The 27,284-nt window shown below is 33.6% G+C and overlaps 1 protein-coding gene across 1 annotated transcript in view; it reads right to left on the reverse strand.

Annotated features, from left to right (window-relative positions):
* The window catches only part of LOC107296992 (TNFAIP3-interacting protein 3-like), a 39,553-nt gene that overhangs the window by 4,585 nt on the left and 7,684 nt on the right, over positions 1 to 27,284 (reverse strand). Inside the window, exons 3-7 of the mRNA XM_015826345.2 lie at positions 21,281 to 21,377; positions 13,050 to 13,127; positions 7,347 to 7,421; positions 4,562 to 4,627; positions 3,142 to 3,273 (exon numbers count right to left, since the gene is read on the reverse strand). Coding sequence (XP_015681831.2) covers positions 3,142 to 3,273; positions 4,562 to 4,627; positions 7,347 to 7,421; positions 13,050 to 13,127; positions 21,281 to 21,377 — 448 coding nt within the window. The remainder of the gene's footprint in view (positions 1 to 3,141; positions 3,274 to 4,561; positions 4,628 to 7,346; positions 7,422 to 13,049; positions 13,128 to 21,280; positions 21,378 to 27,284) is intronic.

Consider the following 27,284-nt stretch of genomic DNA (forward strand, 5'->3'; position numbering starts at 1 on the left):
AATTGATAATGTAAATGATTTATTTTACCTGATGAATTTATTTGGTATATGCATATGACACCTCCATTCCTGGAAATTAGGAGGCTGAACATTATTCTTACCAGCAGTCTTTCCTTTGTCTGGAACAGCCCAAACAGGGCAAAACTCATCCAATCAAATATTCCTCCATGCAAATCATTTCTTTGGAGATTTATCAAGAAAAAGAATTTAGCTTTCTCCCTGACTTGCTAGCTATCTGTGGCAATTATTTTGTAAAGAGGATCGTTCAACATGTGAATGATGAATTAGCCCAGACTTAGTGGACAACAGCAAGCAGATTTAAGGACTTTTTGCCAACCTCAAATTTTAAGGAGTTACTGAAGCCACCTTTGCAAAGTGATTATTATCTTGGGCATATAGATAACGAAATTCATTAGAAGCCATCTGATGAGGCTGCTCCCTATCTCTGTAGTACCACAGAACTCTTTCTGGACAAGCTTATATTTTTGAGGCAGGCTTGGATCATGTGTTTGCACTTTTTCCTAGAAGGCCTAAAGCAGTGTTTCTCAATTTTACCAATTTTAGGATTTGTGGACTTCAACTCCCAGAATTCTCCATCCCTTAGCATGTGTTGAGGTCCCCATATCTTAAAGTCAGCAAAGTTGATAAACACTGGCCTAAATTATCAATTTGGAACTCAAATGTTTTCTTGTAAAGAAATATGATATTGAAGATTCTCACAATCAGTAGAAAAACAAGACAAATGATAAATTTGACCACTACAAAAATAAATGAGCAGCTGACAGAAAAGATAAAACCAAAGTTGTTTGGTAGGCCAAGAAGAAAAACTGCATGTAAGACCATGTGAAAACACGTGTTCATAGTCTCTCCATAAAATGCATAAAGAATGGTGTTCACTTATTTCTTCAGTAAACATTATTAGGATTAGTAGCCTGAGAGCCAGTTTGCTAGCTCTGCTGAAATCCTATTAGGCAATCGAGAATGGATTGCATGTTTTGTTGTTGTACATAAAACTTCTTTAAGTGTGCTTTTGGCAGAACAGCAAGAAAAGAATATTTTCAATTGGTTCAAAATCCACTTTATCAAAACTGGAACTAATTCCCACTATGTTCCAGATGCCATGATAGTAAATAATTTTGCTCTTTGAGAAGCCAAACGTCCAATGTAAAATAAAATTGTTTAATAATTTTTAGAACATGAAAAATAAGAAAATATTTTTTGAGATTACACTATTCATTGTTGCTATTACACTTTACTATCAAATATTATCAGTGATCTCGGTCTCAGAGTTATCATCAACTGAGCTTTTTAGCTGGATAACTAGATGCATTTGTTATGTACTGTTGTTACTAGGCTATCTCTTGTCTTTAAGAATTCATCAAATGAATAGCCTGAAATTTTCTCTGCCTAATAGCCATATCCACGTGAGACAAGCAGATTCATAGTAAATACAACTTTCCCCAGAAATACCATAACTCATTGCTATTATGATTGTGAAGATATGGAAGATGAAACAGCCAAGATTTATATGAGTTTTCCAGTATATTTTATTACATTTACCCTCTTGTGGACTATAATCTCTAAAGAAACAACAAACGGAAGCTTTCAGGAGCAAATGATTTTCTATATCCTTTTTGCAGGTTTACCTTTTTTTTTTAAAAAAATGCAATCGTATGCATATCTTTGATTTTTCTCCAGAATTCTTTTTAAATTTAAATAATGAAAATAATCTATTGTTGAAAACAAACTGCTAGATGTCTTTGTCCAAAGAAATTTGCTTAAAGGATCACAAAATAAATTTGCCCCTTGGCACACACTTAGTGAAAACAAAATCAAATGCCAACATTATCTGAGGTGCATTACTGTGCGATCCCTCTGAGAGGCTTTTACAAGACCATGGTTCCTGCAAATGGCATATAAGCAACTAGAGAAAGCCAATTTCTCAGAATCCCATTTAAGCTTCTGCCCTTGTTCCAAGAAAAATAAACATTGTTTATGGCACTGTCCTATTTCTACTTCACAACGTGGAAAATTTCTACAAACCCTCTTGGTAAGAAAATCTTTTTGGCCTGATTCAGATAAAATTAAATCTATATAAATAAAAATGTAAATGTTCGTTTGTTTAAAATCTTAAATCTCTGAAAGTTCTTCACCGATTGCTTTGAAATTTTGACACAATGTTGCATTCGAATACGTGCGTGTTTTTATGTACCTACTATTATATAGATGTCACACCTGTGACACAAACGTGCGCTTTCTCTTTTCTTTCTTTTCCATTTAACCAGACTGAGCCACAGCAACGCGTGGCCAGGTACAGCTAGTAACTAATAAATTTAGACAAGGAGATGCTGCTATGGATATTAGCAAGGTTTGCACCAGCTGCAACTAAAGAGGCAGAATATTTTATCAAAAGTTTCAAATGTTTTCTAATGTTTTATTTGGTGTAATAACACTGTTAATGTTTTCTCAACTTCAGTAACATTATCAGTGGTGGGATTCAGCCGGTTCACAACACTTTGGCAGAACCGGTAGCTAATTTTTTGTTGCCCAGGCCCAGAATGGACTTCTGGAAGTGGCATCCACACAGACAACCAGTTGTTCACATATTTGAATCCCACCACTGAACATTATGTTATGTGGATTTGAATCCCCAGAGTTTTTGACTGCAGAATTTTGTGAGTTAGAGTCCACACATTTTAAGCTGTCAAGGTTCAGAAATACTGATCTAAACTGAAATTTTAACATGCACATTTTTTAATTCTCCTTTTTTAAAAAAAAATTGTTTAATGAAACTGGTGGGAACTCCATTAAAGGGTTTGACAACTGTGGTCTAGGTCTATAAAAACTTTATCTGGTTGTTCCTACTTTACTTGAAAACTATTTTATGAGAAAGAAAGTAAAGTAAATTAAGTTTCTTGAATTAAAGAGAGCAGTGAATGATTGTGAAAATATTTCTGAATGACAGCATAACAAATGTAAATCTTGTTTTCTTTTGTCAATAGCGACCAAGTGAAAGGTAACTCCTTGCTATTTCAGTCACTTTTCAACTAAGCAAGACGCACATTTAAAAACAAACATTCAAACAATGAACTGTAGAAGCCAGGCCTAATAAAAACATTGGCACACGCCCTGTTCTCCTACCATTTCCTGAGCTAATCGGCTTCTCATCAGATCTCCCAGTCTTTTGCACTCTTCCTGTGTTTGATATCTTTCTCGTTCAAGATCCTTAACAATCTTATGCACAGTTTCCAGTTTTGCTTTCATTTCTGTGATCTGCAACATGATACAAAACTACATTGTAAGATATATCTATGTATATATTTATTTGTTTGTTTATTGCTTGTGCCACCCATTTTCCCTACAAGGTGACTGTAGAAATGATACTTTTATTCTAAGATGTTCGTTCTGGAAGCAGCAATTGGAAAACACAACCGTCCACTCAAAAATGTAAAGGAAACCACTGGCAATAAAATGTATTTTAGTCAAGATCTAGGATACCAGATCAAAATATAATAATCAACTAATACTAGAGGCAAGCCTATGTACAGCTGACCAGATGACTGTATTGTAAAAGAAAAATCTTTGTTTCAGTCACAAAATTCCCCAAGCCGCCTCTCCTCTTCAATCCTTGAATATTTACAGTATAAATTATACCCTAATCTTAAATGTATGAAGATTATTAAGAAGTCATATGCAAATTACATTGAAAACTTGCTTAGGTTGTTAACATTTGAGTTACTAAATTACTCAAATATCATTTTCCATTTTTTTGGCCCTTTACTAAAATTTCTAATGTAAGGTTAGAAATGAAACACATGGCTTTGTGAATCTCTCTTCACTATGAGGTCATTTGAGCACTTCCCATGGCACCATTTGAAAGATGTTCAGCAATTGCTACATTGTCAGCTCATTTTTTTTGTTAGTTTGTTATTTTCTTGCCAGCAGCAGAAATGCCATATTTTTTCCTACAAGGTGCCTGAAGGTATATTATCTGAGATACTGTGAGAGGGAAATTGATGCCTGTGACAGAAGTAGTGCAAAAGTCCCTAGTTGCTGTGATGTTGTCTTATTATTTCCCAGTCCTTTGTGTTTCAAAGAAGGTGAGCACTTAAGTATAGTAACCTAAGATTACTATACTTACTATACTATACAGGAAATTAAGTATAGTAACCTAAGATTACTATACTTACTATACTATACAGGAAATTACAACAGGCTGATGAAATAAAAGTATACTTTTTCTGCCACTAATAAAGCAAATTTAAAAGATGACATTATTGTGTTACTGTTATTATTTTCTGTAAGTGATGCTGTACTATTAATTATGAATATTCCCAACCAATGATTTTTCTGCCTATTTTATAGCAAAATAATAGCTGGCAATTTTCATTTAATTTAAAGGGTTATACTCTTATGCCTTTATGTGCTCTGCAATCATATTTTCTCTTTTCTGTTTGGTATTACACTGTTTTATATCATTTAAGTTAAGGAAAAATATCTATACATTGTAGAAAAGAGACCATACTTTGAAACAACAGTGCATCGTTGTTATTTGTTTTACCTTTTTCTCACAACGCTGCTTCATCTGCCTGAATAGTTGATCCCATTGATTGTTCACTGACAAAAGCTGAAATGATTGAGCAATACTTAACACAATATTTTCACATTATTTTTAAATAATGTTACACTATTTTACCATATAATCTTTAAACTGCTATGCTATTATGGGTTTTGCATTCTTTTACATTATTATATTAAACGCAAAGCAGTTTTTCAAATATTATTGGCATAAAACTCGTCTTTAAAACGTATATATATATTTGAGAGTAAGACAGGCAATATTGAGATTTTACATTTAGTCTAGGTTTTAACTATAAATATCACCGGATGATAGGGAAAATATATCGTTTTTAAACTACAGATATCTCAAACATTTAAAGCTTTATGGATTCTACCTTTTTCCAATCTTTTCATTATATACTAGTCCTCGACTTATGATTACAATTTAGCCCAAAATTTCTGTGACTCAGACAGTTGATAAGTGATTTTTGCCCCATTTCATGATCTTCCTTGCCACAGTTGTTAAGTGAATCACTGCAATTGTTAAGTCAGTAAGATGGCTGTTAAGCAAATCTGGCTTCCCCATTGACTTTGCTTGTCAGAAGGTCACAAAAGGTGATCACAGGACACTGCAACCATCATAAATATGAGTCAGTTGACAAGCGCTTGAATTTTGATCACATAACTATGGGGATGCTACAATGATCTAAGTGTGAAAAACAATAATTAGTCACTTTTTTCAGTGCCATTGTAACATAGTCACTAAATGAAGTGTAAGTCGAGGACTACCTGTAAATTCATGACTTTTTACATTGTTTTATAGATGTCTTAAGAATACTTAATTGACTCTGTAATTCAGGAGATTAAAAAATAAATATAAGTGCCAGGCAAGAGAATAGCTTGGGAGTGGCAAATGAGTCAATATTATATTGTAGCAAAATTTACTGCAGTAATTTTTCAAACTACCTGTGGGAATTTCCAAGATGTGCAGGTTCCCTTACATTTCTGAAAGTTAGCTTTTCTCCAGCTCCTTGGTGTCATGTTACAATTACTCTGTGTATTTTAATATGCAGAGCTAGTCTTACAGGCAAAAGATTTGGTTACATATTTAATACAAATCAACCTTCAGTAATTCATAGTTCCTGAATAATGCGCACATTGAAACACAATTATTATTATTATTTTTCTATTTCTGTCAGAGAAAAAGTATGCAAATAAAACATATTCAAGGAAATGCATGCAAAATGTCTCTATTAAAGACTTTAAAAATTAATTTTGATTTGAAATTTAATAAACTTGTGTTTTAAAAGGGGAATGTTACAAAACTCTGTCTGAATATTTATTATACCACCAATGGAAAAATATCCAATAGGAGTTTCAAACAAGCAACTTTAAATATTATGTGTATTTACTGCATATATAATGTGTTTCAGTTACACACAATATGGTAGTATTATGCTCACATCTAATTTTTAGCTACATGCTTGATATAGTCAAACATAACTATAAGTTCCTACATGAAAAAATGTAAACGTTTATGCAACTAAAATTATATGGGAAAAACTAAGTCACATAACTGTGACTTTATCAAATCATAAAACTAAATGCTGTGAATAACACATAGAAAAGGAGAAGTATATTTTATATATAAGTTTATATATAATATACTTAGTTACCTAGACCATACTTCCTATTCTGACAGTCTGCAGATATGTTAATTTATTTCTAAGATTTTAATTCCTACTTTATTGTTGTATAATCAGGGATTTTCAACCTTTCACCCATTGTACCACTTTTAGGATATGGCAACATCTGAGTACCACCAGTCGCCTAGCAAGGTGTCAAAAACTTGATGACCAAAAAAAAAAGGAAAAAAGTGATGAAGTACAGGTAGTCCTCGACTTACAACAGTTCGTTTAGTGACTGTTCAAAGTTACAATGGCACTGAAAAAAGCACCCCCCAAGCCACAGCCAAGCAAGACACCTGCCTGTCCACCCGGCAGCGCTCTTCCTCCTGTCTGAGGTTTTCATTGTTGTGAGCATTTCTGTTGAGGATTGGCAGCAGGGTGGGGTGGGGGGGTGTTTGGTTTTTATTCCCCCCCATTTGCTGGCTGGTTGCAGCAGGTTTTGGTCACTTCACATGACCCTGGGACACTGTGACCGTCATAAATATGAATCAGTTGCCAAGCATCTGAATGTAAATCACAAGACCCTGGGCTCATCAGAAGCACCAGGATCAGCGTCGAGTTCCAGCTGGATCCTGGCGCTGATCCTAGCGCTTCCACTGAGCCCTGACAGCCCTGCAGCTCCAGCCATTCTTCTTTGTCTGCACATCCCACTTCTTATTCCTGTACCTTTTTTCTCATCAGGATTTTAGGGAGCTCTGTATGTATCTACACCGAACTATTTAAATTTCTTTCATTTTCCTTTTTGTAGGAATTATTTAATTGCCCCTTTAGCATCTCACTTGTAGAAACATATAACCTGAAGTCACATGAGATCTGTTGTATAAACAATGTGGTGATTCTGAAAGGAATTTTCAAATGTAACACATTATCTTTCTTGGCATCCAGAAATGCATGCTAGGTCAGTGATCTGCTCAGCTTGCTTTTCTGGCAAACTACAAGCAGGTCTGTATAGTTGGAATGAATCGTCAAGAAGCCTGCCATGCAGTTTTATTCTTGTTCTTCATGTGTAGTTTCCTTCCAGGCAGACAAACCCATGAAAAATATAGAAATGTGTTTTGGAGAATCTTAATGATTTAGGTTCAGATGGCTTCAACTTACCTCCTGCTTCTGCTTTTCTAATGATATAATTTTTTGCTGCAGTGATATGTCTGTTAAGTTCGTTGTAAATATACACTACAAAAACAAAATGATTCAGCTGAAAACAAATCCATTTACATTGACCTAAGTAAAATAAAAATAGATATCAGTCTAGATTTGCAGCTAAATAATGTAAACTATGTATCAGCCTGACTATTAGATATTGTTCCAATGTAGATTAGGTTCTCCCTGAAGTGGCTTCCCTTGCTCTTTCTATTTCTGTTACAAATATGACATTGAAAGTGAACTTTGTTACTGTAGAATATGGTATATTCTATGTTAGAATATTTTAATTTTATTTTTCTATCATTAGAATGTTGGAAGCTATTGTTAGGTTAATATGTTGAATGTTAATCTGATTGGGTACTTGAAAATGGAATTGTTGAATCGGATTTACTTTCAACCAGCAACATATTTCAATTTATTACATTTATTATATATTACATTTATTACATATATATAAAATCACATTTTTCAATTACCAACTAAACCTATATTATCTATATTTTGAAACAAATTCTACAGATATCCAAAATATTTACAATATTTATGTATAATTACAGTATTTCAATATTTAAAATTATGTTCAACACCTACAATATTACACAGAATTAAAGGGAAAGAAATATATATCTTCTCTGATGAAAGTATCCAACATAATTTTTAAAAATCCTAAAGCCATTTTTACAATTTACTAAAATAATATTTTACAGCATTGTTCAAATCTATTAACCTGCTATTTATTTATTTAACTTTATATGCACATGTGTCTGTCTCTCCAGAAACATAATTTTAATTATTTATTAAAAGGCATTTTAATAACTTAGTAGTTTATTTATGACTTGCTGCATTTTGAATGCTCTTACTTTCCATTAATTAAATTAATCGTGGTTAACATATGCTTATTAAAGCTTTAATTCACTTTAGTATCATGGAATAGGCTACTTTCTCATTTAATTAATGTTGCAACCATCATAGGAGAAGAAGTGGCAGAAACTGGAAATGGAATCAAAAGAGGAATCAGCCTAGAATCTTAACCTAACCACAAATGGACTAAATCCAATTCTCCTTGAATTCCATTACCCCTGGTCTAGCCAAAATAGTCCTAACTTTTGAATATATTCCTGTGTATAGGCATGAGCAATAAATCAGTTTAATTGGACCTTCACATGTAGATCTTTCACACCTGACATATAGGCTGTTTAATAACTGTTTTTAACTTCTAGCTAGAGGAAATTAAAATGAGTTAAAAAATAATTCAGTTGAGGTGTTAGTACTTAATATGAGTCATTGGAAACTCCAATTCTCAAGCATTAACTGGACTACTTCCCTTATGTTCAATCTGATGCATGCTGATACTGAAGGGCTCTTGTCCTTCTTATAGTATGGAAACTTGAAAATTTCAGTTTTATTGGGAGTATAATTGGTATTCGTACCAGACACACTTACTCTTAAATAGGCATGCATAAGATTATCCTCTTAGTAAGATTAGTCTCAGTTTATGTATCCTAGTATATAATATTGTACATCGGACATGATCCTATATGTCAAATTGGTATGCTGATGGTAGTGATTACAAAATGGTGACCACAACAGGGAATTTTACACAATACTTTTCATTGTTACTTCCCTCAGTGAACAATTATTTCACAGAGAAATTGTCCCTTGGCCACATTTCAACATAGCACTATATTATTGTTTAATTTTACAAAAATGAGCTATTGTGACTTTTACAAACTTTATACTTCTCCTTTGTTCCCCAAAGTAATAGCTGTGTATTTAATAGCAGTGCATTAGATAGTTATTATTTAATAATAACTTTGTGAATTCAATTCAATCTGTATTTTATTTGCTTTTAGGAAAACACATTGTTGCATTCATTCTTGTTGCTGTTACATTGTTATTATTGATCTTCCTCGTCTTGTTGTTATTTAAATAAGATGCTATGAATCCACAAAGCACACACTCCTTGGATTTAAGCTGGTATATAAATGAATGAGGAACTGCAACCACAATTTTAATTACTTGTGAAATACTTGTGGGATATTTTGTTTTGTTTTTAAGTTGAGCAAGATCATACTGAGACCACACCAGAATGAAGCAAAATAAGTAATGACATTTTTCAAGGCATACTTTTACAAATTGAAAATAAGGAAAATAGGCTTTGAAAATTTTCTCACCTAAGTGCATAATATTTTTATTTCTAAAAGACAATAAACATTTGAAACAATTTACTTGCTGCCTGGATAGAAAACCAAGGTTTAAATCCATATGCTTTGAGTACTGTCTATGTAAAACAGCAGAATATAATAAGCCATCAATACTGCAGAAATTATTAACTTAGTTTGTACCAATTATTAACTGGGTAGTTTGTACTAAAAAGCAAGAAAAATGATTATTAACTATACATTACATCCCTTAGTGGTAACTGTACCTGCCCCATAGAAATAGAGGCAGAGATTTACTTCAAGTCAAACAAACTGTAAAGAAGAAAAGCATGCATTGGCTGATTACATAAAAGACAGCAAGGACAAGCATTGATACAAGTTAAAAATTGGAAATTATGAGTTTCTGATGACCTCGCTGCAAGATGAGCACTGGGGAATGAAGTTCCGTTCCCCAAGCCCAATTTCTACCAGCTGGGGAGTCCAATAGGACTGAAAGTCACCTCGTAGAGGTGACTAGCCAAAGGGTGAAATTTTGCAGATCGTGGGCCAGCAGTAGCTGACTCACTTGATCCAAAGGAGCCCTCGGGACCAGCAGGAAGAAAAGCTGACCGCACCCATGTAGTCAGCCAGAAGCAGCTGACCGTCGGAGACAACAAATTCTAAAAGCGGAAAGCAAAACAGCTGATCTGGGTGAGACTACTTTCCTTATCTCTCTGCGAGTGAAAATACCAGTTCTGGGGAAAGCATTCAAAAGCAAGAAATCCCCGAGCACCAAGGAGGGAAGGCTTTTTTCTTTACCCCTCCCTCCTGAACTATAAGCGGCGGTTTAAGCTTTGGGGAAATTAATAATGACTGATAACAATATTGTGAAGAAAACTGAGCCATAAAAGAAGGATAATTTGGGAAACTTTTGGACTCATAAATATTTTTTTATTCCTTGTTTGGAAACCATCTGGTTTTAACTTTTTAAACTTGTTTAAAGTATGGTGGGAACGGACATCTCATGACATCTAGTGGCAAAACTGAGAACTACATTTAACCTTGCTTTCTCTCTCTCTCTCTTTTCTTTATCTCACTGAGTTGTTTTGATTGGAGTTTTAAAACTTGGCTGTATGCCCAGACACAGCTTATAGTTTAAACATTTTGGTATCCTTTAAATTTATAGTCCTGAAGATTGTGGCTGAAAAAGAAAAGACTCTTTTTGGATTGCCCTTTTCTACAGGATGGATTACAATTATAAATAAAAATTGTTTTTGAAGTCATCTGACTTCCCTGGATTACAAATACAGCTTGACCTGGAATTTTTGCAAGCTGTTTTGAAAGAGTGAATAACAAGAAATCTCTTTGAACAAAACACTTTGGATTACAAATTTTGGTATATAATTTTTTTTCTCTTTCTTTCTTTTTCTTTTTTCCCTTTTGCTCTTTTTTACCATTCATTATTTTTATTATTTACCTTTCCTATTTGTTAGGAGCCTATTGGATTATAAATTTTGATTTACTTGGTAGATTATAAAATATGATTAAAAGATAAAGATGAGCGTCCCTAATTTATCTAGAGTTGGAAAAAAAGGATCTTCTGCTCCCTCTTCTGCTTCTGCAAGTCCAGTCTATCAGAGATCAATTGATACAATGCTCCAACAAGAAAAGGCCAATAACTTGCAAAAGGAAACTCAAACGACTCTACAAGCAATTCAAGAAGCAATTGCTACTCACATGGCGGTTACAACAAGAAATCATGAGGAGATGAAAAGTGATTTTGATAAAATGAATAAAAAAATTAACAACATGGACTCTCAATTTGAAAATGTTAAACAGATGATTACAGATAATCAACAAAGAATCCAAAAAATAGAAGATAAATCAACTGAGGTTGACCAGAAATCAGAAGTCTTAAAAGATGAAAATCAGAAATGGATGCAAATAAATGGAGAACTAGAAGACTCGATAGCTGAAATGGAGATGGAAAGAGCCTCATACTTTTTAAGATTTCCAAATATAATGGAAGATAAGGAAGAGGATCTCCTAAACTTGATAACGGAATTATTGGCAGACGCATTAGGAATTGGGAAACAGCAAATGGAAGAAGAATTAGATCAGATCTATTGAGTCAACTCAAACTATGCTAGAAGAAATAAAGTCCCCAGGGAAGTACATGTTAGATTTCTCAAAAGATCTATAAGAGACAAGATTCTGAGAAGAGTAAGAGAAAGGAATTGTAATCCTCAAACAAATTCCTAGGAGAATTACTATATTAGTAAGAAGAAGACTATTGAGCGATTAATTAACATATTGTTTATGATAATTAACTATTATCTATTATTTCTTGTTAAACACATGAACCCAGACATTATGCTGTTTGCTAAATATTGAGAATGTTATTTGAAAAAACCCTAACCCTAACCCCAACCCCAACCCTAATCCCAACCCTAACCCAAATTCCAATCCCAATCCCACCTCATTCCTAACCCTATAAAACTAATAAAATTTATACAAAAATGTATACAAAAATTACAAACTTGGAAGTTTGTTATTTACCGAAGACAAAATCTAAATATAAAAACACAAAAAGCAATCCAAGGAAAAGCATTATATAGTCAATTTCTACTGAAGACCATGGAGAAAGTGGATACAGACAAAACCTGGCCATGGTTTACAATTGGAATATTAAAAAAAAAAAAAAAAGCCCTGAAAGCTTGGTTTTGGCTGCTAAGAGCAAGTTATTCAAACTAATCCAATCAAGGCCAGAATTGAAAAATCATCAAATGTTTCAAAATGCAGATTGTGCAAAGAAGTAGAAGAAACAATAGATCATATACTCAATTCATGTTAGACGATTTTACAAACTGATTATAAATAATAACATAACACATAGCACTTCAAAATTATTTGCTGGAACATTTATAAAAATCATCTTGTGCCAGTAATGAAAAATTGATGGCAGCATAGATTTGAAAACAGTTGAAAATGACCTAGTTATGGGACATAACATAGCAGAATTAAGAGTGGGCGATAATAAGAAATTTTGATAATTGATGTGGTAATACCACAGAACAGTAGGTTACAAGACAAAGAATTGGAAAAGATCACAAGTATCAAAATCTGAAAATTGAAATTGAAAGATTATGAATAAACCAGCCATGGTGGTCCCAGTGTTTGCACACTAGGTGCCATGTCAAAAATCTTAGATGGCACTTAGAAAATCTGCACACTGACAAAATTTCTATCAATTACAAAAGGCTACACTGCTTGGATCTGCACATATACTACGCCAAAACATTATGACATCCTAGATTCTTGGGAAGAATTCAATACATATGAAGGCAACACTAGCTAAAGAACTGAAACTCTGTTGTGTATATGATAATAATGTAATAATAGTAATAGCAGCAATAATAATAATGTACTAAATATTAATATATTAGTATATATTTATAAAGTAACATAAAACGATTGAATTGCCACAGACACACCTTTAGACTGGGAACAAACTTACTTCTTCCGAAGTTTTCTTGGATTCCATAACAACTTGTCTCTGGCCTGAACAATTTTGGCTCTTGCTTTTTTCAAAGGCCTTTAAATCATACAATATAAAGAAATCATGTACACTATGAGATAGAATCAATCCAAAGAAGAACACTAAAACTATAGTATCAGGAACTTCACATGAGGAATATCCTTTTTTTTCTGCATGTCAAATGCTGAAAGCAATGGAACTTGTATTTGAATCTTTCATAAAAGGGGCTTTCCAAAATATCTCAAGCATACAGCCTATGATTAAATTAATAAAAGTAACTGTTATAAATGCAACTGCAATTTCCATGTTGTCTTTCTGTTGTCTTTGGCTGGGGTGGGACTGCACAGGGAAGAAAAACAATAGAGTAAATTTATTATCTCCTCACTACCATCCATGATAACCATTTCCTATCAGAATTTTTTCTATGCTATTTCCCATACAAACCCGGAACTTTTCTGATCATTGTTAACACATATTAGATATTCACCCATGACAAGGAAATGGGTGAATCTTATTTTATACAGCAGAAGAATGACTGCAAAATAAGAGGAATGTCCATCATGAGGAATTTTTGTACCCTAGGGATGAACCCCAATGAAAGTTAACTAATTCTTGCAAGTAAACACATTTTTCTATTGTGATAATTTGTGGGTTCAAAAGGGAAAGAATTGTGGAAGAAACATAGGTTTTTACTTGAGTAAAAAGGAATTTTGATATTATTTCTAATCATAGGAATAATAAATTTATAGTCGCTATATAGCTGTTATGAGCTTTTTCTTGTGCAGGAAGAGCATTTGCTAAACTAAGAGCTGGTATAAAATTATATCCCTTGGTGATACAGATCTGGATTCAGTTCCAAAAGTTTTATTAGTTTATAATATACGATACAATGAAAATACAAAAGTAAATAGAAGAAAAGATAGGGAAGGAGAAAGGAAGTAGAGAAGTGAGGTAAGAGAGAGAAAAAAAGGCATTGACTTCCAACTTCCTTTGGTGCAATAAACATCAAACATCAACTTTTTACTTTTACAAAATAATATAAACTAGACATTTTAATAACATCAAGTCTTTCTAATTGGTAAAACCCAAAATCAAAATTTCATTTTTTTCCACCTCAAGCACAAAGTCTAGAAGCGGTTTCCTTGTAACAATAAAAGTATTTGTATTCTTTTCTTTAATCAGTACAGTCAGCTTAGCCATCTCTGCTAGCTCCATCAGTTTTTGTAACCATTCCTCCGTTGTGGGAATTGATGTAGTCTTCCATTTCTGAGCATAAAGTAATCTTGCTGCTGTCAACATATATAACATCAAAGTTCCATATTTTTTTCCCAGGTCTTTGTTCAAGAGATGGATGGCTACAGATCTGGATTGATCCACCATTAGCTTATTCGAAGAAGCAGAGGAATACTGTACATCTTATATTGTCTATTTTGTTTTTGTTTTAAATATTTTTATAGACATTCCCAATTTATTTGATTGTTTGCCACACAAAGTTACACCATGTTTTGTGAACTATTGTAGATTTATGTATCAAATGAATTTACTTTGATAACTGTACCAACAAAACAACAGCCTTTTCTAAATATAAATTGGAGATATTTGCTTGACAATGTTAGTCATAATAATGCTATAATAATGAAAACTTCCCTCAAATAGCAACTGAAGCTTAAATATGATTTGAATAAGATTCTAAATATCTTAAATCTAAAATCTCTCCAGTTTTTCTGCTGACTTTCAGTGCAATTTCAGGCTTTGGCTGCTACTCATTCATGAAATTCTTAATTTAAAAAAAAGGAAATTCACATTCACTCATATTGTGTATTGTTTTCAAAAGGGATTTTTTTTCTAAAGATTTAGGTTAACTTTTGAATTTGTAAGTAACAGATTAGAAAATTTTGTCTTTTCCCCATTCTTTTCCTTGGTAACTTTTTTACTACATGATCTAAATCAACATTTCCATTAATAGTACGTATATTGGACAGATAATTAAAACACAAAATATAAATGAAGAAGCATGTATGATATTTGATTTCTGTATAAGAACAAGAATGGAAATATTTCACTTTCTGTGGGTGTAGTATATTACAACTTATATATAGTTATTCTCATTTAAAATTTTACACATTTACACAAGTGGGTGGATTTAGAGAAACCATAATTCACTCTTTCAATTTATGAGGGAAATGATTATAACTTCTATAGTAATCTTGCAGCTATGTATTTTATTTAAGAACTCTCCATGAAATCTGGACATATTTTCTCTTTTTTATGTGAAAATAGTGAAACAATGATATTAAATATCACATTGTTATATGTTGAATAATCAGAACATTTCTAAGAAGATGTTTAAAAAATGATATAAAATATGCCAGTGTTACAAGTTGAAAGAAATTGTGCCAAAAAAGCATGCTTTTACTACCCAAATATCACCCGGGTGGAAAATCCTAATTTATCAAATTTCACAAGAAAATTGGACATATATTTTTAAAAAGGTCAATGCCTGTGAGCTATTTCAGGTAGGCCAAAACACTAATTAGATAATGTGAGGATTATAAGAATGTTTCTTTATTGCTATAGAATATATTGACAAAATCTTGAAAGAATCTTGAAATCATGTCAGAAAGTTCTTCTGAATTCTCAGATGCCAAACAGATTCAAGCTAGGATTATCTTGAGTTTCTTTCTCATGCTTTCTCCTTTCCCAGGAGTGTCTGAATTATTGTTTGCTCTCTCTTAACAGTTCTTGCATTCCTTCATCAAATTTATCTCCGTGCACCTCTACAACAACACCAGGGAAAGGGATATTTGAAAAAATAAAAAAGAGAGAAAAGGAAATAAGTTGTAACTTGTTACATTTCTACAATTACTTTTTTTCCTTCCTTCCTTCCTTCCTTCCTTCCTTCCTTCCTTCCTTCCTTCCTTCCTTCCTTCCTTCCTTCCTTCCTTCCTTCCTTCCTATTTATTTATTTCAATGAGTGTGGGCAATTTACAATTAAAAAGTTAAAAGCAAAATATATTAGAAAAATTATTAGTTTATATATAGAACCTACAACTTCCACATTTATGTGATTAGTAAGCAATGAGTTAGAAATCCAGGACTTATCTGTTTTCAAGTTCAGGACATATCTGTTTTCAAGCTTGTATCTTTACCATCAAAAACTATTACACTATTACATAAAGAGAGGTAATAGTTACATGTTGTCCATTTTTTTCTCATGTTGGTAAAGCCACATTTTTACTGAGCTATTTGCATTCCAACAGTTTGCTCCCATAATCATCAGCCAAGACAAATTGGGGAAATAATCTTTAAATGATGTGTCAGGAATCAAACCTAATAAATAGATGCATAAGTCACACTTGTTAAAGTGTACATCAGAAGTTTCACTCAAAAAGAGAGAGAGGGAAAAGGAGAGAAATAGTCTATACAAATGAATAAACTGTGCATTAGCACCTATAAAAAAAGGAGCTCATTTATAAAAGGTCATCACCTCATTGTGTATCATACACCCAAATTATTGTTAAACAAAGAAACATAATAGACACACTTCCTTTCTTTCTTCTAAAAGAAGGCTAAAAAAGAAGGAAAGAGAAACAGGAAAGAAAGAGCAATGGGAAACAAAACTGGATGAAAATCAGATAGAAGGAAGGAAAGCAAACTGAAGCCCTCGTTAGGCATTACAAAAAGAAATAAATTCACTGGAAAGAAACAACTTTCAAGTAACAGCTACTCCTCTGACTAATTCGTAGTGGCATCTACACTTTCCAACTGCAGTATCTGTGAATATTTGCAGCGTCTTTTATTCCTTTGTTTTCAAAACCTTCTTTTATTAGCAATGAATATGAAACCACATGAATTCTTCCCATGTGTGTTCCTATGGGGTAAATACTGTATTTTAAGAAATTGACTCTTCCTTTGAAATTAAGTAAGAATAATTAACGTTACCATGTCTTAGGAAAAGTCCACAATATTGCATATAAGAAAATGAAAAATTATTACAGATGTGATTATTGATGCATAAAGCAGATGTTCGCAATCCTAGTAAGTTCTCAATCATGTGGTATTTTTTAAGCTCAGTTTTATTTTCTCTACAAAGATTTCCTGTTTTGTATAAAAAGGGATGGAAGTAGAGGAGATTTGTTTATACTTAAGTTTTGAAAATTACAAGAGCCTTAGTAGTAGGTATGTCATTTGAGTTCTTTGCTGCAAAAACTGTAAACACTAGCAAAAGATATGTAGATATATTATGCTGCCAAACAGGATTGGAGAAAATGAATATAGGGTTTTAAAAGAAACACAAGAAAGCTAAAAGAAACATGCCACATCTTATTCTCAAAATAAAATGTAGCAAATAGCCTTCTTTTCACTTCTTAAAGAAACTGAAGTTAATTAGCTATCTTTTTTTTAATATATTTTTATTAATTTTTTTACATGAAAAAAGATAAACATAAGAAATACAGAGGAGAGTTAAGAATAAGAAAAAAGAGAAAAAAAAGTGTAAAAACAACACAAATAGAAAAGAAAAAGATAATTAATAAAGCAACTTCCAATTATCTTTACAACAGTTACAAACCAACTTATTATCTCTCATTTCTCTCTAAGATTATATCACATGGATTTCCTCTATTCCATAGTCAACCTATTTAATCAGCAAATCAGAACACCATATGATTTCTTTTTCCATTTTTAGCAAAAGTTCATAAAAGGCTTCCAGTCTTTTACAAAAGTACTTTTATTTTATCTCTGATCAAATAGATAAATGTTGCCATTTCTGCAAATCCTGAAATTTTCACAATCTATTGTGGGTTTTGATAAAATTTCCATGCTTTTTCACACTTCCAACATTGACCAGAAATACTTTTATCCATCTTAGATACGTTTTTCTGGAATTATATACCAACAGTACATCATTTTATTAAAATCTTGTCTTAAATTATAACACAATGTAAATTTCAGTCCTTTTAACCACAGTCGTTCCTACTGATCCATCTGTATATTATAACCAAAATTGTTAGTCCATTTTATCATGAACTCTTTAACTTGTCCTTCCATTTCAAACCTCAATGAAAGTTAATACATTTTAGCTATTATTTGTTCATTTGTACACTGTTCAATTCAAATTTGGCCTTATGTTGTTCAATTTCAGTTATTTTTCTATGTACCTTAAATCTTTCTTTTAAGTATATATAAGAACTGAAACTATTGGAAATATTGAAAACTAAATCTCTCTGCACTCAATTGTTCTCTTGATTTCATTTTAAATTCTCATGTTCCTATACTAACAAATCTGGATATGTTAACAATTTGACTTTGCCTGCTGTTTCTTTTCTATAAAATGTGTCTTGTGTTGAAACTATAAAAGTATTTTCAGGCACAGTCTGAATTTATATCTATTCCATATTCTTAATGTGACATTTCTATCATAGTGGTTTTGAAAATCCACATTAAATTTAACTTTATTGTACCATTAAAAAACCATTTCACCCTCAGGTTATATTCTTTTAGTGGTTATATTCTTCTTATTCTAACATTCTCTTATTTCTCAAGAGTATCTACTTTTTCATCCAAACTAAACAGCAGGCTGCAAAATACAATCTAATGTCAAAGAGGTGCATTTCTTGAAAAGTAAGTGATATAGCTGGTGACAAAATTTGTAAGTTATTTTTCTTTTACTAAAACATAGTTATTTTCTCTATTGTACACTTTCTTTTGTACACTATATTAAAATACTCATTTTGTCATAACCATTTCTTTTCACCTACATCTATTTCATATTGAAATCTGGTGTGGCAACATTAGCTTTTAATGGGTTTTATCAACCATATTCCAATAGCACAGTTTGAGGACTGATATATTGCCGTGCTTTCCTTTAATCATCTTACATAAATTCTGAAAGATGCATCTTGAAGTCTTAAGTATTTAAGGGAATTTGGACACAAAATTTACTCTGGTCTTTCCTGTCTCCAAATGTGTGCTATCCACTCATCATGAATCAGTAGAAATTCTGCTTCTGTTTCAGGTCACTATTATTCATTTGACTCCATTCAAAGTAATGAATAATGAAACATAACAAATTTCATCAATTTAGACTGCCTTCTCAAAACAGTACTCAAAACTATTCAATACCACTGTAGTTGAAAATGAATTTAGACTGTTATTTACATAGGCTGGAGATGCACAACTTGTGCACAATTGGTAAAAAAAATATATTGCCAGGAAACATCGGTATCATGGCTAGGTAGAAATGAAGAAAGAATTGTAATGCAGATATAATGTTATATATGTTGTGACACCTTCCTTCACTCACTCATTTATATATTGCTTCTCCATCTTGAATATCAGTCTTGTAAAGTAGAGGAGAGCCTCACAAATGTTACAGATGAAAAATGTGGTTTATTATTTATTTGAAATTATTTTTGGCAGCCAAGTACTTCAGGAAGGTAGGGCTAATCTAAATGTTATCAGTTTGGTTTGCACTCTGTAAGAGATGGCTGTAAGAAAATGGAGAAGTGTCCTTGGACTGTTTTAAAGAATCCTATAGAGGAATTATATGTGTTTTTCAATCCTATAATTCTAATTTTATATTCATTATAAACAACTTTGCATCTATATACTACTATTTTCTGCCAATATTTCAGAGTCTACATGGACTATTCCTGAGGATAGTCAAGAGTTTATCAAAAATACCAGCAGTATTCTGCACATGATGGGATGGACATTATGAAATACATCCTTCAGGAACTTGTTTTTTCAGTCGTCTGGACTTCTCTAACTTCCTACATGTCTAATAAATTGATAATGTAGACAACAGATGCCACCAGAAGCAGGATCCACTTACATTCTTACCACCCCTTTGTGTTCCTAGATCTAAACTTGTGATTCCATTATATCAAGTTAAAATTTACCTAATTGAAAACCAATCTTTTAATGTTGGTACCTATTTGGTTCCTGCTCAGATGTTTTATAGATAGCTTCGGATTAAATATATAAATTAAACAAACAGTGCTGTTAAATCATTATTGGCCAAAAATGTCTAAGCGGGAATATGAAACAAGAGCTTTTCACTTCTCATTCCACACACTACCTAACACCACACAAATAATTGCAGTAGGAATAATGACAAATATCCAGTAATGAAAAAAGGAGAAAAATAAGTAGTAAGGTTTTTAAATTATTAGTTGTTATCCATATGATACTCATTATTCTTAGTATGATACACAAAACTAGCTAATGCAGAAAACAATGCTTTCAGTTTCAATTCTTTATGTCAATTTGTTAAGTCGGTATTCTTTGGATACAGGTGAAAACTATATTATTTTAGTTATACAGTATATCATGCTGTTCTTGGATTTTTTTTCCTCTCTAAAGTAAGCACAACTGATTTCAGTGTGGAAACGAAGAATGTAGACTAGCAACTATTGCTAAAGAAACTCCATCTTTGAGTCTGATTGGGACTCAAAGGGAAGGTGGCATTTTCTCTTATATTTCATATTTCATGACAATATTTCATATAATCATGAGTTTTTAATCTAGCTCTGATATATCTTCAAAGTGAAGAAGTGTGAGCAGAATAATTTGGAAGCTGCCATTTAGGTCATCATTTCCAATCCATTGCACAGTAATGAAATTCAAAGTAAAGTATTTCTGACAAATCTCTGTGCAGTATCTGATTGAATACCATGTGATATTGTATATCTGAATAATGATATAACATTTCTTCACAGTGAAGAGACATACTAATAAGATCATCCTTCCAATGAATAAAAACACCATTATAAATATATTTTATTTAAAAAAAACATACTGCTATATCCATCTCTTGTCTTCGTATAATTCTGACACAGAATACAAAATAAATGAGGAAGCAAGAAGATGGAACTATGAAGTATTGATCTCATTCCTACACACTGAGCAATCATTTCATTGATGTGTTGATTTCAAACCTCCAAGATTTGGAGATTTCATAGATTATTGCAAAAGTGATTATTGTAAATCTGATGTCCAAAAACTGCCACACCAACATAATATGTCTTACTCTACTATACAAATGATGCCATCTCATGTCAGTGTTCTTCCGACTACCAGGAAACAACTGCAGAGAGTAGGGAGGTAGCTGCATTATTTAATTAATAAAGGAAGTTTTTGTACAATTATGTAAAAGAAAGTCAATTGACTAATTTTAAGCAGCTGTCAAGAATGACAAAGTTACTTACATTTAAGGCACTGTTTTCTGGTTTCTTACAGGACTCTGGAGTATCATTCTTCTTGATCAAAATCCTTATTTTATCATCAAGTTCTACACTGTCACATCTGGGTTCAGAAGAGAAAAAAAATGATGCCCTATTTTCTAAAGCCAACAAATATATGTATATAAGTTCATTCAACTTTTTGTTTAATTAAGGATATTTTTAAGCATATTCTAAGAGTTTCCCAAAAATTATTCTGTCAGGACTAATTGGAGTTTCAAGAAAAAGATAACCTGTTAATTAATTATTAGTTTTATAAAATATATATTGCTCAAACACTTTAAAAAAAGAAGCTACATTATTTGATAATATAAATGTGTTGATCTAGTAAGCTTAAACATCTCCAGCTTGGAACATAAAATATGGTTCTCATATGTACTGTATAGCTGCAACAGTGCTTTGTGGCCACATGTGAAAAGTTCTTTAAATTTAAACCTCTTTGTTTACAATGAAATATTCATTAGAAGTTTTGAAATACAGGACCACTCAATCAAGTAGTCTTTTAATTAAAGAGGTTTCTTTTTCCTATTTGGGCCAGTTTTCTACACTGTTTCATCCAGACATTTTTCTTATATATACTGTATTTCCATCAGCTGGTCAAAAATTTTAAGCTTACAAGAAATTCTCTGTAGATATGGACACACCTTTTCCAGAGTCGTATTTTAATTTTTGTCTTTTTAACAAAAGATACACACTACTAACTAAATATTAAGACTGATGGCTGTGCCACAGACCCAGAAGTAAAGCTCCTTCACATTCAAATTCATTCAGTTCCAGAGTTATCAGTCAACACGATCCACTTTTCCAATCTGGTGTTCCCCAAATATGTTGCATTTCAAGTTGCAGAATTTACAGTTGAACATCTTGAGTATACCAGGCTGGTGAAATACAAAATGCCTCTTTTTACATAAAAATTTACATCCAGGCAGTTCATTAATACTTAAGATAAGATAAGATAACCTTTATTGTCATTTTTATACTGTGGGCACGATGGCACACATCAAAAATGAAATTTAGTTGCCCGCTCTCAAAGTGAAACACATACATGACACACACCTAAACATACTATGAACAACATATGTTTAGACCCACATCCCTACATATACGTAGCAAATAAATATTAAATATTGTCCATCTTGAATATATAACGGAAGGAGGAAGCTTGAGAGTTCGCAAGGTTAATGCTGTATGGAATGAAACTGGCTGAATCTGGATGTTCTGCTTCGGATACCACGAAGCCTCCTCCCAGAAGGTAACAAGGAAAATTCTGCACCAGGTGATTTGAAACAAGCATGGAAATTGCTTATATAAAGAAATCTTAGTTGCTGTACTGCAATTTCTCTTTCAGCCCCACAGACTCACAGGGTTGTTGCTGTGAGAATAAAATAAAGGGACATCTCCATGGAAGCTGTACTGAGCTCTAGGAAGGAAAGTGGAGTCTAGAAAATACATTTTTAAAAGTTGTCCATTGATAATTAGTATGCTGTCAAATACAACTATATCTTGATTACTAATTATTATTGGGTACTGCAAAATTAGATACTTTACAGGGAAAGAATCATGCAATCTTTCTGTTGATCCAATGGAATGGCAAAAAAGCCTTTATTTAATATTAAGTCAAAGAAACAAATAAATAAAGCACGAATGATTTTCCTGACACATGTTTAGGAAAGCAATTTATGTATGTATGTATGTACGTATGTACATGTTTGTTTGTTTGTTTGTTTGTTTGTTTGTTTGTTTGTTTGTTTAGTAGGCCACCCATCTGACCTCATGTTAACTGTGGGGACTTACAATCATGAAAGGTAACATTGGGTAGGAGGAGAAAGGATGGCAATCTCTGCCTTGTAACTACTCCATATTAAATTGCAGGAAAGCGACAAAACTATTCAGCCTTGTTACTGACGCCTGGTATAGGCACACTGCAGGAATACTGCCATTTATTTTAAGGACAGAAATAAAACACATTAACTTGTCCCCAAGGAAGAGATCATGGTAATTTATTCTTAGAATAAGAATCAAATTGTTGGAGTAATTCAACTGAATCTCTGTTTAAAAATTGGATTCTCTGAGTTATACTTTCTTTCTTTTTCACACACACTTTTAAGGAAGGGTACTGTAGAAATTACCTGCATGTTGTTTTTCTCTTATGCATTGATGGGATATTTAATCTTGATGCTACTATCATTCACACAGGATATGGAATCTATCACAATTAATACAAATATATAGTCATAAACAAGGTTGCTGTTGATATGTTTTCCTGCTAGGATTATAGTAGGGCATCTGAGCACAGGAATATACTTATTCTGTCCAGCACAGAGTCTTGGTTGATTTTTTCCTCACATCAAATAATCATTGTATGCCAAAGATTTCTGCTGTGCTCTGTTTGGAGGTATGAGGGAGGATGCATTTATCCTCAGATTTTCTGGCCTAGGAATCATATTAGTTCCTGAAAACAGTATTTGAGGATGTCTCTGACCATAAATATCCTCAAGCTGATTCCAAAGACACCCAAGATTGTGTGTATGGCAAGTTTGATGTTGAAAGAGAGAAAAAAGCACCACTACAGACTGACAACTAAAGACAGGTCATGGCTGCCTAAACAGCAGACTGAAGGTGAGAAGGAAGTGATGGCACAAGGAACTTTTTCTCAGAAATAATTAGTAAAGATTTTTCATTCATGGAAAGAAGAAGATGACATTAGTACTTTAAAGAAGGACATTAGTACTTTATGAAACTAATTCTGTTGGAAGGGGAAGATAATTCAAGCATCTTTCAACAGACCTATGAATTTTTCTTCCATCATTCCAATAAACCTGAGCCAGCAAATTGTCACGTTTACCAACTATATGTTCTCTAAAAGTAAAAGTTCTAAAAATAACAAGGATACAAAGAGATGTTGAGGTCACATATTCCTGAACTTTTTAAGCAGTGCTGTTTTACGTTTTTGACAAAGCAGAAAATGCAGTATAATTCAAACAATCCATAAGTAAAATTAAAATAACATTGCTATGAATTTTCAGGAATTCCCCATCATTTCCTAAAAGAAAGGAAGGTTAAAACGGATCCTTTACAAATAATAAAATATGAAAATGTTTATTACTATCTCAGAAATGCATATGTCAGTGGTGGCGAACCTATGGCACGCGTGCCAGAGGCAGCACTCAGAGCCCTCTCTGTGGGCACGCGCACCATGCCCCGGAGATGGCAACTGTCCCTCTTCAACTAGCCGCCCACTAACTCGCCGAGGTCCCACGTGGCCGGATGCATCCCAGCACGGGTGGTTTCCCTCCCCTCCATCACATCCCTCCTGGCCTCGCATGCTCTCCTTTTCCTGGGCACGACCCACTGCATTGCCTCCTCAGCTGTCGGCTATCCATCCAGCTCAGAGACGGCTTCTCAGAACTGCTGGCAGTAGGCTGTGGAGCCCCAGAGTGCACCGGTCGAGGGGCCGGCAGCTGTGGCTGCTGATGGACACTGTCGGCCCCCATGTGCTCGCTGGCCTCTGTGTGCGGGGGCCGATGGTATCGAGCAGCAGCTGCCCCGGCCCCTGCCTCGCCTTGCCCTGCGACAATGGCACCCCCGCCCTGCCTTGCCTTGCCTTGCCTCGCCTCACTCCACAGGATGAGCGTCCTGCCCACCGTCCCACCTGCCAGAGACCCCCTGGATTTGCCCCAACCCTGTCCAGCCCCCACAGGTGTCCCTCCCCACAAGCAACATTGAGGTGACCATGCCCACCTTGGCCACACCCATCCAGTCTGCCATGACCACCACAGCCACGCCCACCCAGTGGGCCACACTCACCTGGCACTTGGCGATAAATAAGTGGGTTTTGGGTTGCAGTTTGGGCACTCGGTCTCTAAAAGGTTCGCCATCACTGGCATATGTTCTTATAATGCTAAATTCAGCCTTATTTATAAATGTTCAGTTGTCATTATTGTTACAGTATTGCTTCATTGTTTCATATATTTACATGCACTAGTATAATTTTATAATTATAATAACTGTATTATTGTGATAAATTCTTAATAAAATATCTTAATAAAATATTAAAATCAGCAACAAGCTAAACCAAATTCATGCTGTAGTCACAGATTTTAAGTTATTTTCTGCAAGCAACTACGGTATCACTTCATTGACAACATTGTTTTATTGGTCTATTTGCTTGCAAGGTTATTCCCGTTGCTCCATTCCTTTTATTGATTGTTGGAAGAAAAATCTGGTCCTTCTGGCTTGGAACAGGAGCAGATTTTTCTTCCAGCATGTTCATTCCTTTGATTTATGTGTGAGCTGGCAGAATCATTGGTTCAGTTTACATCCTGTAGTGTGTTTGGTTTGGATTTAGACCATTATATTTTGGGGATCATGAAATATAGTATAGCACATTATGTGAACTCATCCAATTTACATATGTAGGTTGCATCAGCTTTTACATTTCATAAAAGTAATTCCATTTTATTGTACAGAGTAGTAGTACTGTATTTAGTATTCAGATCTCCGAATGACCAGTAAATGGTAGCATCTGAAGATAGCTGTTGGATATCAGTTGGAACAAAAAAAATCTATGACTTTTGCTTACCTTAACTAACAGCACTTTTCATGTGTATCTCCTTTTTGCAGTAGAGAAACTGAATTTCACATAGCTATTTAGAATATATGTTGTCAGGACTGTGAGGGCAAAAAGTCTCTAATGCTTGCATAACATTGTGCTGCCAACTTATCAGGACAATTTCACAAGTTATCATTTTCCTGCAGGAAGTGCACTTTGTTCTAGGAAACGGCTTGGAAATCAGATTTAGATCTCTGACAATCTGGCATAGAGATTTCATGCTATTTCATGCTATTAATTGTGTGAGAAACAAATCAGGCATGAAGCATGGTTTATTATCCTTTGGTGTCCTCCCCTTACTGAACTTTTAATTACAGTTTAAAATAGTATTGCAGTACTTCTTTTTAAAATCTAGAGGGCACTCATAATTAACAAAGTTTTACTAAATACAACAACCTGTTACTTAATCATATACTCTATTAAAGTACAAAAAATATCTTGTTTATATGCTAGAAACATTTCTTATTTACATCTTGATTATTTCTACTATCTGATAAATAATTGAAGCAGAATCAAAGGGTACAGAACAGCAGAGCTATATTTCCTCCCTCCCTTCCTCCCTCTCTCTCTCTCTCTCTCTCTCTCTCTCTCTCTGTGTGTGTGTGTGTGTACATTTGAGATCAATTATGGATGGGGAAAAATCGTTGGCTTGTTTTAGGGTACTGTAGGGGGTGTTAAGATTTGAAATAGTGGCATTCAGTATTGCCAAGTCAATGTATCTATTTGGGCCCTTATTTTAGCAAAAAGAAAAATCACTATCAATCAAAACAATCTCTTTGCCTTCAATATTGACAGCATAATCTGAGCTGCTTTGGCATCTGACAAATAAGTACTAGAAAAAGGATGTATATGTTCCCAAGGTTCTGAAGGAACTGGCAGATGTGATCTCAGAACCACTGAACTATATCTTTCAAAGATCCTGGAGCACTGGGGAACTACCAGAGGACTGGAAAAGGGCTGACGTAGTTCCCATCTTCAAAAAAGGATAAAAAATGGATCCAGGAAACTACAGACAGAAAAACCAAATGCACAGATATAGTATAGGTGGTACCTTGCTCAATAGTAGCAACTGTGAGAGAGATCTTGGAGTCCTAGTGGATAATCGCTTAAATATGAGCCACCAGTGTGCTGCAGCTGCCAAAAAGGCCAACACAGTGCTAGGCTTCATTAACAGAGGGATAGAATCAAGAACACTTGAAGTGTTAATACCACTTTACAATGCCCTGGTAAGGCCATACTTGGAATACTGCATACAATGTTGGTCACCACAACATAAAAAAGATGTTGAGACTCTAGAAAGAGTACAGAGAAGAGCAACAAAGATGATCAGGGGACTGGAGGCTAAAACATATAAGGAAC

This window comes from Protobothrops mucrosquamatus, unplaced genomic scaffold (genome assembly GCF_001527695.2).
Source record: "Protobothrops mucrosquamatus isolate PMUCROS unplaced genomic scaffold, P.Mucros_1.0 scaffold3068, whole genome shotgun sequence".
Taxonomy (NCBI): domain Eukaryota; kingdom Metazoa; phylum Chordata; class Lepidosauria; order Squamata; family Viperidae; genus Protobothrops; species Protobothrops mucrosquamatus.